Genomic DNA, 16,073 nt, shown 5'->3' on the forward strand with positions numbered 1-16,073 from the left:
TGCATCAATCCTGCTTCCAAGGCATGGATCACTGGTGGAGTCTGCCAGCAGAGACACAAGTGCTCATTGCTCTGACTGCTTTTGTTGTTAAGGAGGGCCAAGAGCAGCTTTAAACCATTCCAAAATGTTGTATTGTGTTTGGAGTTTAATATCCCTGCACAGAGTCTGTGTTCCAGTGAAAAGGATTACCCACAATTCTTTTAAGCCCCAACCAAACTCCCACAGGTCCCTAGGGCTTCCCTGGACTTTCATTTATTATTTTTTTGCAACATATTTTTCCTATGAAGTGATAAGTTTTGGAAGCAGTGAGACAAGTGTGCTGACGATGGAACTGGAATCAGGAGCAAGCTGGAGCACTTGTACACAGAAGCTGAGCCAGGGGGAGGATGGGGGTTCAGCCCCGAAGTAGGTGGAGGATGAGGCAGAATCTTGTCCTTGCAGTCTTGGAATTTGGCTGCTGGGTGACCAGCAGCTGTATTTGCGAGCTGGAGGGAGAAGAAACTGGACTGATCTCTCTTAGAACTGAGTTAAGAGGTGCAAACAATCCATCCTCATAGATGAGAATCCAGAGCTGGGGGTTTCTTAAGCCTGGGAACTTTGATCTGCCTGACATCTGAACCCCCTGACTTGCTCACAGTTCCACAGGCTCTATATAAAGTGACCTCCTTTTACAAAGGGCTTTCAGGCTCGAAGCCACTTGAATTTTTCCCCTTAAAGTCCATGTGCCAAATTTTAAAATGCTTTGAGGAAATCACATCTGAGATTTTCTTGCTGTCAAGTAGCCTGTGAACAGATCACACTCAAAGCACAGCAATGATCTGTGCTGCTTGCAGAGAGATCTAAGGCGTGATTCTTTTCAGAGTGACCCATATTTGAGATGTGCGTCAGTGTGCTGATGTGGGGTTCAGCTTGGGGCACTGAGTACGATGGGTTTTCTCATTCCTGGAGTTTGTATTGGGACAGCTTTGTATTGGCCAGTCCTGGCACTTAGGAGAAGATCTTGATTGGAGTCAGGAAGCAGAGTGGAAACTCCATGGAAGTACTTTTTGTGATGGGTTTGAAAACTGAGCTCAGAGGTTGGGAGATGTCCTGGAAGGCAAGGGATCTGCTAGTGGAGCTCCTGGGAGAAGTTTGTGTGACTATAGGAATACAGAGAAAAGGATGATGAAGTGAGGAACTATTGTTCAGTTGTGTAGAACACAATCATCTAAGAAGGGCGGGCTTTGCTTCCTGCTAAGGAAAGGTCCCTGTGTAGCAAAATGACTTAATTTTCGCAATTAAAAGCAATACATAAATGCATGCTCATTGAAAGGTTTTAGAGTACTGAGGACTATAAAGCAAAATACAAAGGGGACAGGTATCTTCTATAAATCGAAGAACAAAATAAGACAGGACTCTTCTCAGAGGAAATTTTTGTGCTTCATTGCATTTACTTTATCTGCACATGGGCATAGGAAAGTCTCTCCTCTCTCTCTCTCTCTCTCTCTCTCTCTCTCTCTCTCCTCACACACACGTGTACACACACACACACACATACACACACACACCTTTTAACTTTACAAAAAATAAGACCATGATCTAGCCCAGGTATTTATCTTAGAAGTGGCACCTTCTCCAACTCCAGTAAGCACCTTGGATTCAGGATGTGGTTGTTTTTTTTAAATCATGGGTCGTCTAGCACGCTCAGAAATAATTTTACTTTTGTCAAGTTTTCATGACCCCTATTTCCATATCCACAACTTCCTGGGTCATGATTCTCGTTGAAGAAATGAGGTGCGAGGGAAGTCTGTGTGCTTTGCTTACTTTGCTCTCCTTCCATGATTTCAGAGCATGGTTTCATCGGCTATTCACCCGAACTGCTGTGGAACAACACTCTGCCCTCTTACAGTCCTGGGGAATCTTTCTTCACTGTCTTCGGTGTGTTCTTCCCTGCAGCAACAGGTACAGTGCTCCATTTTTTTTTCTCTCCACAGGAGGGGTACACAGCCCTTCCTCCTGACACCTGCCACTCTGATCTTAGAACTGACGTTTGGCTCTGGCTTTCACAGTTTCTGAAGACCTTCCATTTGGCAGAACCCTCATCACTATGTTTGGTTTTCACTCTTGGCGAGTTAACTGAATTAACTGTGGGGACACATTTCTCTCTGGCTGAGCAGACCAGCTGCTATTTACCTCCTCTCATCAAAGAGGACTTGGCTAGAATGCTTCCCTGGGCTCTCTGCTCCTGAAAGTCTTGCTTCTGGAAGACAGACTTGCCTTGTCTTCTCTGACTGGAGTAGACAGCACAGGGTCCCACTGGCAGTAGTTGGGGTTACATTTCACTCCATCCTTTTCCACTTTCCCTGGAGGAGCTCATAGGCCTGAGGTCCTTAGGCATTCCTATCCTGAACCAAATGTTCAGTGGTGAATGACCATTGTCCAGGAACCAGGCTTGTCTCCAGAACTCAGGATCAGATAGTTTGTTTCTCTCTTGATCAAACCAGTTTGAGGTCCTGGACTATGGTTGACTTTTGTCTCCTTCCCATTCTTTCCTTTTGGCCCCATGTGGCCATCTCTCCCCAGACAGAATAGGGGAAGACAGAATATGTCTTTCGAATGTTAAACATGTATATATGTCTTATTTGCTTATTTATTCGTGGATGTTGGGACCGCATTCTGTGATGCCTAGGGCCTATTCCTGTCCCTATACTCAAGGATCAGTCCTGGAGACACTCAGGTACATGGTATAGGGTATTGAATATGGTATTGAACCAGCTTCATGCAAGTCAAGCGCTTACCCTCTGTACTATCTCTCTAGTCCCTAGAAAATTAAACATTTTAAACAGTGTCCAGACCAGTAAAGAATATGTAAAGGATATGAAGACTCCAGTACTACTGATAGAAATGTAAATGATTTCTTCATTTTCAAAGAAATTTGATAATTAAAGGAATCTTCCTGTTATTATTATTTTTTTTTTTTTTGAGTTACCACACTTGACAATGTTCAAGGCTTACTCCTTGTTTTGTGCTTAGGGATCACTCTTGGCTAGGCTTAGGGGACCATATGTATTATTGAGGATCAAACTGGATCAGTTATGTGCAAAGCCTCACCCTCTGGATTAATTAATTTTTAAAAGTTTACTTTTAAAATTCCCTCACTTTCACCCCTTCTTTTCGTTGTTGTTGATGTGGTGGGGGATCGCAGACACACCAGGCTATGGTACTCACACACTTGCAGCTGTGGTCATACATTGGTTTATAGTCCTATAGTTTCAGAGCTTGCACACAGGCTTGACAAATGCCACACTCTTTGCTGGGACACAAAATGTGCGATGGTGCTTCCTTTGGCTGCTGCAAAGCTCACACACAGCAGAGGTTCGATTTCTTTTTCTTTTTTTTTGGTTTTTGGGCCACACCCGTTTGATGCTCAGGGGTTACTCCTGGCTATGTGCTCAGAAATCGCCCCTGGCTTGGGGGGACCATATGGGACGCCGGGGGATCGAACCGAGGTCCTTCCTTGGCTAGCGCTTGCAAGGCAGACACCTTACCTCCAGCGCCACTTACCCGGCCCCTTTTTTTGGGTTTTTGGGCCACACCCGGTAACGCTCAGGGGTTACTCCTGGCTATGTGCTCAGAAGTTGCTCCTGGCTTGGGGGACCATATGGGACACTGGGGGACCGAACCGCGGTCTGTCCAAGGCTAGCGCAGGCAAGGCAGGCACCTTACCTTTAGCGCCACTGCCCGGCCCCCGAGGTTCGATTTCTGTTTTGTTTTGTTTTGTTTTGTTTTTTGGTTTTTGGGCCACACCCGGTGAGGCTCAGGGGTTACTCCAGGCTATGCGCTCAGAAGTCCCTCCTGGCTTGGGGGACCATATGGGACGCCGGGGGATCGAACCGCGGTCCGGTCCGTCCAAGGCTAGCGCAGGCAAGTCAGGCACCTTACCTCTAGCGCCACCGCCCGGCCTGAGGTTCGATTTCTTACCTGTGGATCTCATACATCTTTTTAGTTCTGTTTCCCACCAGGGGTCTCACCCTCTTTTGTGGGTGAGCATCCCCACCTACCATGTTCTGCTGCATGTAAGATGCTGAGATCTTGGGAGAGGAAGGAGGTCACGGGTAATGGCTAGTGTTGGTTTCAGTATCCAGGTAGAACAAGACTAAGAGTTAGAGATAGAGTCTTCCTTTCACAAAAGTAAACCAGGGGCCGAAGTGATAGCACAGGTATTAAATCACTTACCTTACACCAAGGTTTAATTCTTGACATCCCATATGGTTCCCCAGTGACTGAGTATAGACCCAGAAGTAAGCCCTGAGCACAGCCAGGCATGCCTAACTCCCCTAAAAGATTTTCTAGCATTAAAATAAGGTACATTACATCCCCTAAAATTAAGTATTAAAAATAAATTTCTGGGGCCAGAGAGATAGCATGGAGGTAGGGCATTTGCTTTGCATGCAGAAAGACAGTGGTTCAAATCCCAGCATCCCATGTGGTCTCCCAAGCCTGCCAGGAGTGATTTCTGAGCCTAGAGCCAGGAGTAACCCCTGAGCACTGCCTGGTGTGACCCAAAACCCCCAAATAAATAAATAAATAATTTCTTTTTTTTTTTTTTTGGTTTTTGGGTCTCACCCGGCAGCGCTCAGGGGTTACTCCTGGCTCCGTGCTCAGAAATCTCTCCTGGCAGGCTCAGGGGACTATATGGGATGCCAGGATTCAAACCAATGACCTTCTGCATGAAAGGCAAACGCCTTACCTCCATGCTATCTCTCCGGCCCCTAAATAAATAATTTCTGATGGAACTCAGGCAAATGTAGCACACCCTATAAAGGAAATTAACAGAACCAGAGACAAAGTACAGTGGGTAGGGTGCTTGCCCTTCAGGTGACCAGCTGCCATTCGATCCCTGACACCACATATTGGTCCCCCGAGCAGCACAGGCGAGACCCCTCAGAGCAGAGCCAATAATAACCCCTAATCACCTCTGGTTGTGGCCCAAAACAATGACAAAAATTGAAGTTATTTTCTATTTCTGGCACCCTGGGTTTGGGACCAAGCTTTCAACTACTACCTTGGAGCTTGAACTCCAGGCTTGTGCCAGACAGGGAGAAGTTCCCAGGGAGAAAAGCTCAAGGAAGAAGAAAAGAATTAGTCTTCTGAAGTATATTCACATTTCATCATCAGGCAGAAGTTGATACACCTGAGTTAAAGAGGTTGGAGGACAGGTAGGTACAGCTCAGGAAAGGCAAGAGTGGGGGCTGGAGAGGGAGTCCCCTCAAAAGGCAGAGCACAGGCTTTGCATGCAGGAGGTCCAGGTTCTATCTTCAGCACTTTGTATTCCCCTGAGCACCATGCCAGGAATATCCTCCTGAGCACCGTTGGGTGTGGTCCTGAGGGTTGGGTGAGTGGTGGGGGGAGAGGAAAGACAAAGCGGAAGCAAAATATGGCCAAGAGGGCAAATACACCAAGAAATGAAAAAATGCCACTAAAACTGAGCCGTGTGAGAGTCACTGATGTTGGGAAAAACATTTCAGCAGAGAGATGGACATAGGATATTAAAGGAGAGCAGCAGGAGGTGGGTAGGGCTGGGCTTGAGAAAAGAAGGAGCTTACAGAAAGAAGAGAACAGAGCAGGGCCATTGGCTGAGCCAGGAACTGAAAGATGTGGAAAGTGAGGCATAAGGTTGAAATGCTTCGTTCTTCAATAGCTGCTGAGTCAGGATGAACCTCACACATGCAAAGTGTGCCATTAATTCCAGCACCAACCCCTTAGCAATGCATCATCCCATTCCAGAAATGTCCCTAACCTCCCTCCTGCTCCCTTCACCCTATTCCCAGACATCCCTGATTGATTTTCTACTACTGCCTTCCTAAAACTGTATACAAATGAAGTATTTCATGGCTTTATCTTTTTAAAAGGTACACTTTTATGTCAGCATAATTTTTCTTTGGGGATGTGTCTCTGTCATGGCATATATCAACTGTTCATTTCCATTCTTGCCAAGTGATTTTATACAGGATGGCTACAGCATAATTCATGTATGCATTTATCTACTTATGAAAAGTATATCAAATTTATGCATTTTGAATTTTTGGGAACAAATTTTAGAGAGACACATGCTTTCACTTCTCTGGAGCTGATAAGTTGGTATATGTCTAGTTTTTGAGAATTCATCAGAATGGCCTAGATTCTAGGCCCTAGAGGAATAACATTGCTTTCTTTGCAAGCATATAGAGGAACAAATTCACATCCCTGGAATTCCACATCAAATATGATCCAGCAGCTCTGCTATCAGTAATCTCTGATGCTTCAAGCAATTTACAGCTAGATAGCAATCAGTTTGTGTAAGCAAACTATAAGGAGTGTGTGTGTGTGTGGGGGGGGTGTCCCTTCTCTGCCCAGTTAACCATCTCCGCATTCTCCTGTCTGAAGATGCCTCCAGGTCCCAGCTTGCTCTTCTGAGCAGGATAGAGAGGCATCCCAAGTTCAGGGTCCCTGGCCAGACAGTTGGTGCTTAGGGACACTGAAGTTCCAAAAGCTGCAAGCCCAAAGTTTGAGCCATACTAACATTCACACTAAGTAAGTACAGATGTTTTGTAAGCCCATGTTTGTTTTTGATAATCACACTTAGAGTTCACACACACACACACACACACTCATACACACACACTCACACACACACTGCAAGTTTGGATCTACCTCTTAGACTAGAAAGGATTGTCTTTGTCCTTCCTTTGAAATAGATTCTAACCAAGACTATTTGGCTAAGCATTACTTTTTGTGGTTTAAATCATGCAAGTGTTGTTTTGTAACATTTACATATAAAATTCTAACATTTAATACATTGTCTAGAGTTGTATTCTTCTCCTCCTTTTCTTGCCTCCTCCTCCTCCTCCTCCTCCTCCTCCTCCTCTTCTTCTTCTTCTTCTTCTTCTTCTTCTTCTTCTTCTTCTTCTTCTTCTTCTTCTTCTTCTTCTTCTTCTTCTTCTTCTCCTTCTCTTCCTCCTTCTCCTCCTTCTCCTCCTCTACTTCCTTGGTCCTCCTCCTCTTACTTCTCCTTATCCTCCTTTTTCTTTTCTTTTCTTCCTCCTCCTTATTATTTTTTTGTTTATGTTTTTGGCCCACATCAGGCAGTACTCAAGGGTTACTCCTGGCTCTGCCCTCAGAAATCGCTCCTGGCAGGCTTGGAAGACAATATAGGATGCCAGAAACCAAACCCAGGTTTATCCCTATTGTATGTGCCATCACTCCGGTTCCATCCATTGCCTCTTTTTTTTTTATTCCCTCCTAATCTTTCCCCTCCTCCTCTTCATCCCCTTCATTCTTCTTGTTCTCCTTCTAGTTTCCTCCTCTTCCTTCTTTTCATCCTCTTCTCTTCCTCCTCCTCCTCTTCTTACAGAACTTTATTTTCTACACAAGTTTCTCGACCAGATTTGTACTTCCCTCTCCCTGCACCCCTTGACTAGGTGGGGAATTCTTGATCCAAGAGTATGGAACAGTGCAGGGTAGATCACTGGCCAGCACACCACTAAGGATTGATGGGACAGGCAGTGGCCTGCTGTGAGGCTGCCCCACCCCCGGAGTTGCTGCTTCATAGGGGTCCCCATGTAAACACAGGAGGACCAATAATTTGTCTTGCATGGCTTTTCCTGACAGACGTGCCACTAGACTCTGAAAAGCACAGATGATTGGCAGTTTCTATGGCAATGGATTTGCCCAGGATTAGCTCAGAATGAATCACAGCTGTGGCTCACTCCAACGCCATCCTCTTCTGGAATAAGAGAACTTTGAAGCTTTGGAGCAGACAGAAGAATTTCAGGGAACAAGTACTTCCACCCCCTACCCTATCCAGCCCATCACAAGTGGGAGGTGGATTATTTCATCATGGCAATTATTGTATTCCAAGGAGAGAGGAGCACCTGGGAAGAGCAGTCAAAGACTGGGTAGCTGCCCTGGGCCTATGAAGAGCCCCATATCTCTGGTCCTGCATCCCTACAGTCTGTACTAGTGGGACAGATTCTGTGTTTACTGCTTCTTTAAGATTTTCTTTCACCCACCCACTTATGCTACTAAACTTTTCCTCAGAGATAAACATCTCTCAAGGGGAATAATAAGTGTCAGTGAGGGAAATCAGGTCACCCTGGTCTTCACATTCTAAAGTCTTCTTGGAGGGGATGAGGACTGCTGTGATTGACCAAGCTCAACACAGAAATGAATGATACTGGCTTGTATGTGAGGCAAGCCCCTTAACCCCTGCCCTATCTCTCCAGTTCAGAAATGAATTTTTATTGCATGTTGTAGCAGGTCAGCCCCTGAAGAGGTTGACTGATGGAGGGATGGAGAATGAGGCCCTTTTCTTCCAGCTCGGAGCACGCGTCTGCCACCCTGTCTAGCCCACGGTTCTGAGGTGAAACGGCGGGTAAACAGCTCGCAGACAATCAGGCTCGTGGAAATATTTGCTTTATTCAGATGGACAAAACTGAAGTCCAAAGACTCAGATTCAGTTCCAGCCAGCAAAAAGCTCCTCGCCTTCCACAGACCCTTGCTCTTATACTCCAGAGTCAGGTCCCACCCAATGGTGGGATCAGATACCAACCAATGGTGGAAGCAGAATCAGGTCCTACCCTAGGGTGGGGGCAGAATGCCAGGTCACACCCTAGGGTAGGGCACAGATTAGGGTGAGCAACATAGTAATCCCCCAAAATATTTACATACACAACAATTCCCCCTTTTGTTTTTAGTAAACAAACAATATTGTCTACAATTATTAAAAGAAAAAATTAGTCAATAATAAAAGAGCGGCTGTTTGCATAAGCGCATCACAGGAAAATGTAAAGAAAAACTTCTAACCTAAGCACAGGGTGTCTAAAACCAGAAACATGTATCAAGGAATCAACTACAAGCTCCTGAGAAGATAAATCTAAGACGTACATAGATCTTTCGAAGAGACACCAGAAAGGTTGTGTAGCAGGCAAGAAGAAGCACCTTTTCTTTATTTGTTGTTGTTGTTGGTGGTGGTGGTGGTCGTTTTTGGGTCACACCTGGCAGTGCTCAGGAGTTACTCCTGACTCCACGTTCAGAAATCGCTCCTGGCAGATACCGGCATTTGAATCAATGACCTTCTGCATGAAAGGCCAATGCCTCACCTCCATGCTATCTCTCCAGCTCCATTTTCATTCAAGTTCAGGTAGACCAGAAAGCCCATCTTTGAGGGCATTGAACTAGGCCTTTATTTCGGAAGAAGTGGCACATACACCCTCTGCACAGTGGGGAGCCACTGCAATGATGATCAATAGGTATCTGAATTTAGTCCAAGTTCTTAATCCGGTCTGAAGTCCATAAGATGTCTGAAATTGATGTCGACTATTTATAGATGGGAGCTTAAGTCACAAACCAAAACAAAATGTTTAAGGCAGAGACCCTCCCTGTGTAAATAAACAACTTGAGGGCCCATCCAAAATGGATGGAACCTTCTATAAACCTAGTATTTTGCCTATGATGCGCCCACGCAAAAAACCCTGAGAACAGACAAAAATATCATTTGGGAAATTATAGACAATAATATATAACTCACAAACCTAAAGTCAAGAAAGCAAAACCTTAATGTAATACAACATCGATTCCTAATATTAAAAACTAAAATAGAAAAACATTAATTACGATAGTCAAAAGAAGTGTAGTACCAAACATAACTTCAAAGGATTACAGTTATAGGAAAAACAACAGATGTAATTTCTACAGAGTTCAATACCAATCTGTAAATATGAGGGGTCTGGAACTCCAAAAAGACCGGCAGAAGACACTTGATGGGTCTGGAAAAGCGGGTTGAAGCCTTGTACAGGAGATAACATCAAGCTGAATGAAGAAGGAAGGCCAGTACAGTCATTCATGTGTTGGGGCATCCCCAAGCGTTACATCATTACATCATAAGTTGGTTGGGCTTCTGTATTTCCTTTGGGATCGGTGCAATCTTGGGGTAGCCATTGTAGAAACGGTCAACAATAGCATTTTGTATGTGGATGGAAAACCAGAAATTCAGATAGCACAGTTTAACTGGGATCCAGAGACTGTGGGTCTTGTCCATGGATCTTTTCTCTGGTGTTACATTGTGACACAAATCCCAGGTGGCTTCATTTCCAACAAGTTTGCAGCATATATGGTGTAAAACTCCAACAGTCATGGATTTCTTCTTCCCGCCGAGATCAGGAAGCTTGTAGTTGTGGGTGAAGGAGATGGGTTGCACATGTGAAATCCTGAAAATTAAAATGTTAAGGACTAGGAAGAGAGAAGGAAGGATAAGGAAGACTAATTTGGGGAAGATAAAGTTAGGAAAAAGGAAACTATATACAAAATATGCAGAACAGACAGACACTAAACAAGACATACATACACAGACTTCACAAAAAATATGGCCATAACACTCACTCATACTAAAAAATATTTGTTGGAAAGGATCCAAAATAGAGCAAAAGAAAAGAGAATTCAGCTGAATCAACTAAAAGCTCCTTTAAATGTAATAGCTGGCAATTGTTTAGATAAATCATTTCAAATTCACTAAAAAAATTTTTTTTTTTTTTTTTTGCCTAGCAGATCTGAAAGAGAATTTCATGCGTAATACAAACATGGACAACTCTACTATACGTGTATATCAGTATATATACAAAGTTATTGTATAACAGTAACTTTATGATAATCAATCATAGGCAAGAAGCACTGTGAAGAGAGTCCACCTAAAATTATCATTATGTCAGCGTCTTAAAACCTAAATTGAGGGAAATAAAGCAATGATGTTAAAATAAAAAGAGTGAAAGTCGTTAAATGAGTATACCTAGAAAGAAAAACAACATTAATATGATGAGAAATTTCTCTTTCAGGTGAACCTTGACTAAATTAATTTGTAAAATTTCATGATTAATTGAGACCTAGAGCAATAATGAAATTAAGACATAAATCCATCCTACAAGGAAACACATTGGGGATTCATGATTTTCAATCTATATTCATTGATCATGCCTGTGGAAAGAATCCTAGAGCATTAATAGCAACTGATAAGGAAGTAAAATGATTATCTGGTGTTCATTGTAGATCTCTAAGAAGTATAAAACAGGATGTATGCTGCTGTGGATTTCACCAATGTATTAGGGACTTTTTTGATCTTCTTGTCATCAAAATTGATCCAGTGTTGTTTTGCAGCAATTTTACAGTATGAAGTACAGTGTCCATAGTGAACTTTACCATAATGGTTTGACACCGATGATAAGTTGTATTTCTTAATCTTGCTTTTATTCTCTGAAGTGAATTCCTCTAAATTGAGGTCTTCTAAAGGAAAATCTACATAAGTATGCAATTTTTTTTATTTGTTTGCCATCAAAAGCAAAACGTTTCAAGTGTATTATAAGTACTGGTGGCAGTTTCCATAAGTACGTTTTCTTTGAAAAATCCCTTCTATTTTTGCAACTGTTGCACAGAACTTTGTTGTCATTTCTTAATTCTTCTTCTTTAAAAAATTCAGAGAGGCATTCCTGTAATGTACATTTATCTGTAGATGTAACAGCCAAAGACAAATGAACAAATGTCTCATAAACCTCAGACTTTTGGTGGCAAGTGAGACACTGGAGTATAGATTTGAATTGTCCTTGAAAGAGATCATAAATAATAGATTTATGAGCCTTTTGGTGTTCTGGACTAAATTGTTCATAATTTTCATTTCCCATGAGATGTGTAGTTTTGTCTGTCATTAGATTTACAGTAAGCAAGTCCTGATGTAATCCCTCTATTAGGAACATCAGTAGTTCATGAGGATCCTGCTGATTGTGTCCAGCAAACTGGTCATTAAGTAAACCAATTGTTACTTTGAAGCTTTCAGGGTTAATATATCTATGAAATCCATTTCCCATGGTTTTGATGAGCCGACCAAATTCTTCGGCTAATTTACCTTCATGCCCCATCGGATTTTTCTTGTTAATATCCTTTTTATAATGATCTTAAAAACTTAACTTAAAAAGTTAAGTCTGAAATATTATACAAGCATTGCAATATTGAGTTCATGTAGCAAGAGTTTCCTATATTTTGGAGCCCAGTTAAGACAGGTTCCTGTCTTTCCTTTTGCATCTCGGAGTGTAAGGGTTTATCACTACCATCAGTCTCACTCATTGTATGGTGTGTGACAGCTAAATCGTTCCCTGCCCCAGAGACCTTAGTAATATTACTGCTGTTAGTGTCTGAAGTATTCTGTTTTTTCTCTGAAGGGGAGTTTGTAGTCTGAATCTGATCATTTGTGCTAGCCCAATTTCTAACAAGACGTAATGGAACCCAAAATTTCTTGGGAGGGTCATCATTTATAGAAACATAGGTATAACCCCTTCCTCTTAGGAGAAGATAGCCAGCTATCCATTTTTCATCCTCCTTGATTCAAATAGGTTTATGGGTTGTTTCTTGTCTCTGAATATCTTCTTTAAAATGTCTTTCAGCTGCAGTGTAGCTTTCCCCTTGGGGTAAGTTAAAATAATTTAGTGTGATAAGAGTCAAAGATAGCAAATCCGTTGGTGGTAAACCTCTTTTTCTATTTTTTTGCAATTGAGTTTTTAAGGTTCTGTGAGTCCTTTCTACAATGGCCTGTCCCCTACAATTGTAAGGAATTCCTCTGAGATGTCTTATCTGCCATTCCTTACAAAAAAATTCAAAAGTTTTGCTAACATAGGCTGGCCCATTATCAGTTTTTATAGAATATGGAATACCCATCACAGAGAAACATTGTAAAAGAAAACTACAAGCAGCCTTAGATTTTTGAGAAGACATGGGAATTGCCCACATAAACCGAGAATAAGTGTCCACCACAACATGAAGATAAGGTTTCCTTGGAAATAAATCTGTTTGAGTTATATCCATTTGCCAAAGTTCGTTAGACTGTAAGCCTCTTGGGTTTGCTCCTGCTATGTGAGTCTTTTTTGTTAACGGTGCACATACGTTGCAGTTTTCTACGATTTCTCTAGCTTGCCTCCATGGAATTTGGTAATTCACATGTAAACGGCGAGCATTTGTGTGTAGGGCTGAATGTTCCTCTATAGGTGATTTAAATATAGGCATTGCTAGCAAGTCAGCAGTTTTATTTCCTTGAGCCATAGGTCCTGGAAGACCTGAGTGGGCTCTAATATGTGTGATGAAGATGGGCTCAGTTCGTTTTTGAAGAAGCTGCTGTAATTGTTTAAGTAAGTCCTGTATGATCGGGTTATTAGCATTAAGGGATGCAGTGGCTATCACATGACATAAATTTACCACATACAAAGAATCAGAAACTATATTCATGGCTTCAGATACATTTTCTAATAGGTAAATTAACGTTGCTAATTCAACTTTCTGTGCAGATTTATATTTGGTATCTATGGTCATATTAATGTTGTCTCCAGTTATTCCTCCTTTTCCATTTTGGGATCCATCAATGTAAAAAACCTTGGCATTGGGGATAGGGGAATCCCAAACAATTGAAGAAATAACAAACTGAGTTTTCTTTAAAAAGTCCCAAATTTTTCCTGCTGGATAATGGGAGGATATTTCTCCTGTGAAATTTGAGAGGGCCCTTTGTAGAGATTCATTAATTGGCAATATTGACTCAATTTCCTTTTTTGGTACTGGCAAAACTATTATATCTGGATCAAAACCTAGTAAAGATGTAGATCTGAGTCTTGCCTTGATAATAATCTCTGAAATCAGTTGTAAGTAGGGGACAACTGAGCGAGGTTGTTTGTTATGTAAATACACCCATTCCAAAGGTCCTGACTGTTGCATCAAGGCCCCTGTGGGGGTTTCTATAGTAGGGAAGATTAACAGTAATACCTTTTCTCCTGGGATGAATCTTGAGAGAAACGATTTTTGTAATCTGCTCAAGAAGATGTCCAATTCATTTTTGGCAGCTGTTGTTAAATTTCTCGGGCTATCTAAAGCAGGGTCACCCTCCAACGTTTAAAACAGATTAGATAACTCTGCATTTGGGATTCCTAGTGCAGGGCGGAGCCAATTTACGTCACCTAAAAGTCTCTGAAAATCATTAAGCGTTCTGAGGTTTTCTTTTTTGATAGAAAATTTTTGTGGACGTATAAACGTCCGGTCCAAAATAAAACCCAAATATTGATACGGTGGCATTATCTGTATTTTTTCTAAAGCTATTTTCAGTCCTGATGTTTGTAAACAGTCAGTAACATAAGAGTATAATTCCTGTAAATCTGTTTCATTGTTTATTGTGAGCAAGATATCATCTGTATAATGAAATATCATGGCTTGAGGAAATTTTTCACGAGCAGGGCTCAAAACCTTATCTACAAAAAACTGACACATGGTTGGGGAATTCAGCATGCCTTGGGGGAGAACAGTCCATTGGAAATGTCTGCAGGGATGGGTATTATTGAGAGAAGGAACTGAGAATGCAAAACGTTTTTTATCATCTGGGTGGATAGGAATATGGTAGAAGCAGTCTTTCAGATCAATTATAATTAGTGGCCATTCCTTTGGAATAACTACAGGTGATGGTAAACCAGTCTGCAATTTGCCCATAGGTATCATGGATAAATTTATAGCTCTAAGATCCATCAAAAGTCTCCATTTACCGGATTTCTTTTTTATAGTGAATATAGGTGAATTCCATTGAGAAAAAGATGGTTCAATATGTCCTAAACTTAGCTGTTCCTCCACTAATTCTGTCAGCACCTTTAATTTATCAGTTTTAAGGGGCCACTGACCTGTCCAAATTGGTTCATCAGATTTCCATTTTATTTTTATTGGTGCTGGTGTTTTTACGGTAGTGGCCCCCACTAAAAATTTTTGGTTTTTAAATCAAAAGAAGGTTCGGGCTCTTCTGGAGCTAATGGGATGTGGAATTCTGCTTTCCACTGTTTATGTAGGTCACGGCCCCACAGGGATGGTGAAAATGGGCCCACGTGAGGTCTGATTATTGCTTTTTGATTTTCTGGGCTGTAAAATAGTATAGTCCTCGTACTCAACAGACAGGAACTCAGGCCTCCTATTCCTTCTAGGGAATACGGGATTTCCTGAAGAGGCCAATTTTCTGGCCATTCTTTATCAGAAATTACGGTAACCTGAGCACCCGTATCTATCATTCCATCAAAGGGTTTGCCTTCCAAGTGAAGTTTGATCATTGGGTGTTCATCTTTACATTTAGTAACCAGAGCCACGATTGGGTTTTGAGCAGCATCCGGATCTGTGCTTCCAAAACCTCCAATTCTAGTCTTATCTGAAGTCCCAAATTTGACATAAGGCACTATTACTATCTGGGCAATCGCTTCTCCTTTTTTAAAGGTCCATGTAACTGGTACAGTAATAACTACAATGATTTCTCCCATAGAATCTGAGTCAATGACACCAGTGATTACTGATATACCCTTTATGTTGAGGGAACTTCTGCCAAGAATCAAACCCATGGTATCTGGGGGTGGCGGGCCTACAATGCCAGTTTCTAACATGTAAGGGCATGCTCCTGGGTAAATTGTAATGTCCTCTGGGCATAATATGTCTAATCCGGCACTCCCTGAAGTAGAGTGGATTAATTCCCTTATCGTGATGAATTTTCTTGGGCTGGGCTTGGAAGGATTATTGTCTGTGAACTTTGCCCCTGATTTGGAAGGGCCTGGGGGGAGGCCCTGTGGGCGTTTCCCTACATCTTGTATGTGTGTTCTTGGGGAGCTGAATTTATAAGGAGACGACAATTTCTTTTGATATGTCCCTGTTTTCCACAATGGTAGCAGGCGATTTGCCTCCTGGGGACTGTGTTGAAACCTCTACTTAGGTTATTATTAATGAGGTTTCTGGATCTGCAATCTTTTGCCCAGTGGCGACCCCTTTTGCATTTTGGGCAAAGACCTGGTTTCCGGAAAGTGTTCTGTCCCCGAGGGGAGTAAGGCATTGTTCCCTTGGTAACTGGGAAGGTTTGTACTGAGTCTAAGTGGGGTGGGGGTTGGGGTTCCACATAGACATTCCGGCAGGCATAAAGGTAATCATTCAGATCTGACTTTTCATTTAATGTATTCAATACTAATCTACAGGCTGAATTTGCATTATGATAGGCCAAAGATTTTACTAGGAAGTTTCTA

The 16,073-nt window shown here is 42.2% G+C and overlaps 1 protein-coding gene across 1 annotated transcript in view; it reads left to right on the forward strand.

Annotated features, from left to right (window-relative positions):
• The window catches only part of SLC12A8 (solute carrier family 12 member 8), a 156,346-nt gene that overhangs the window by 56,424 nt on the left and 83,849 nt on the right, over nucleotides 1-16,073 (forward strand). Inside the window, exon 4 of the mRNA XM_049785531.1 lies at nucleotides 1,828-1,941. Within this exon, the coding sequence (XP_049641488.1) occupies nucleotides 1,828-1,941 (114 nt within the window). The remainder of the gene's footprint in view (nucleotides 1-1,827; nucleotides 1,942-16,073) is intronic.

This window comes from Suncus etruscus, chromosome 13 (assembly GCF_024139225.1).
Source record: "Suncus etruscus isolate mSunEtr1 chromosome 13, mSunEtr1.pri.cur, whole genome shotgun sequence".
Taxonomy (NCBI): domain Eukaryota; kingdom Metazoa; phylum Chordata; class Mammalia; order Eulipotyphla; family Soricidae; genus Suncus; species Suncus etruscus.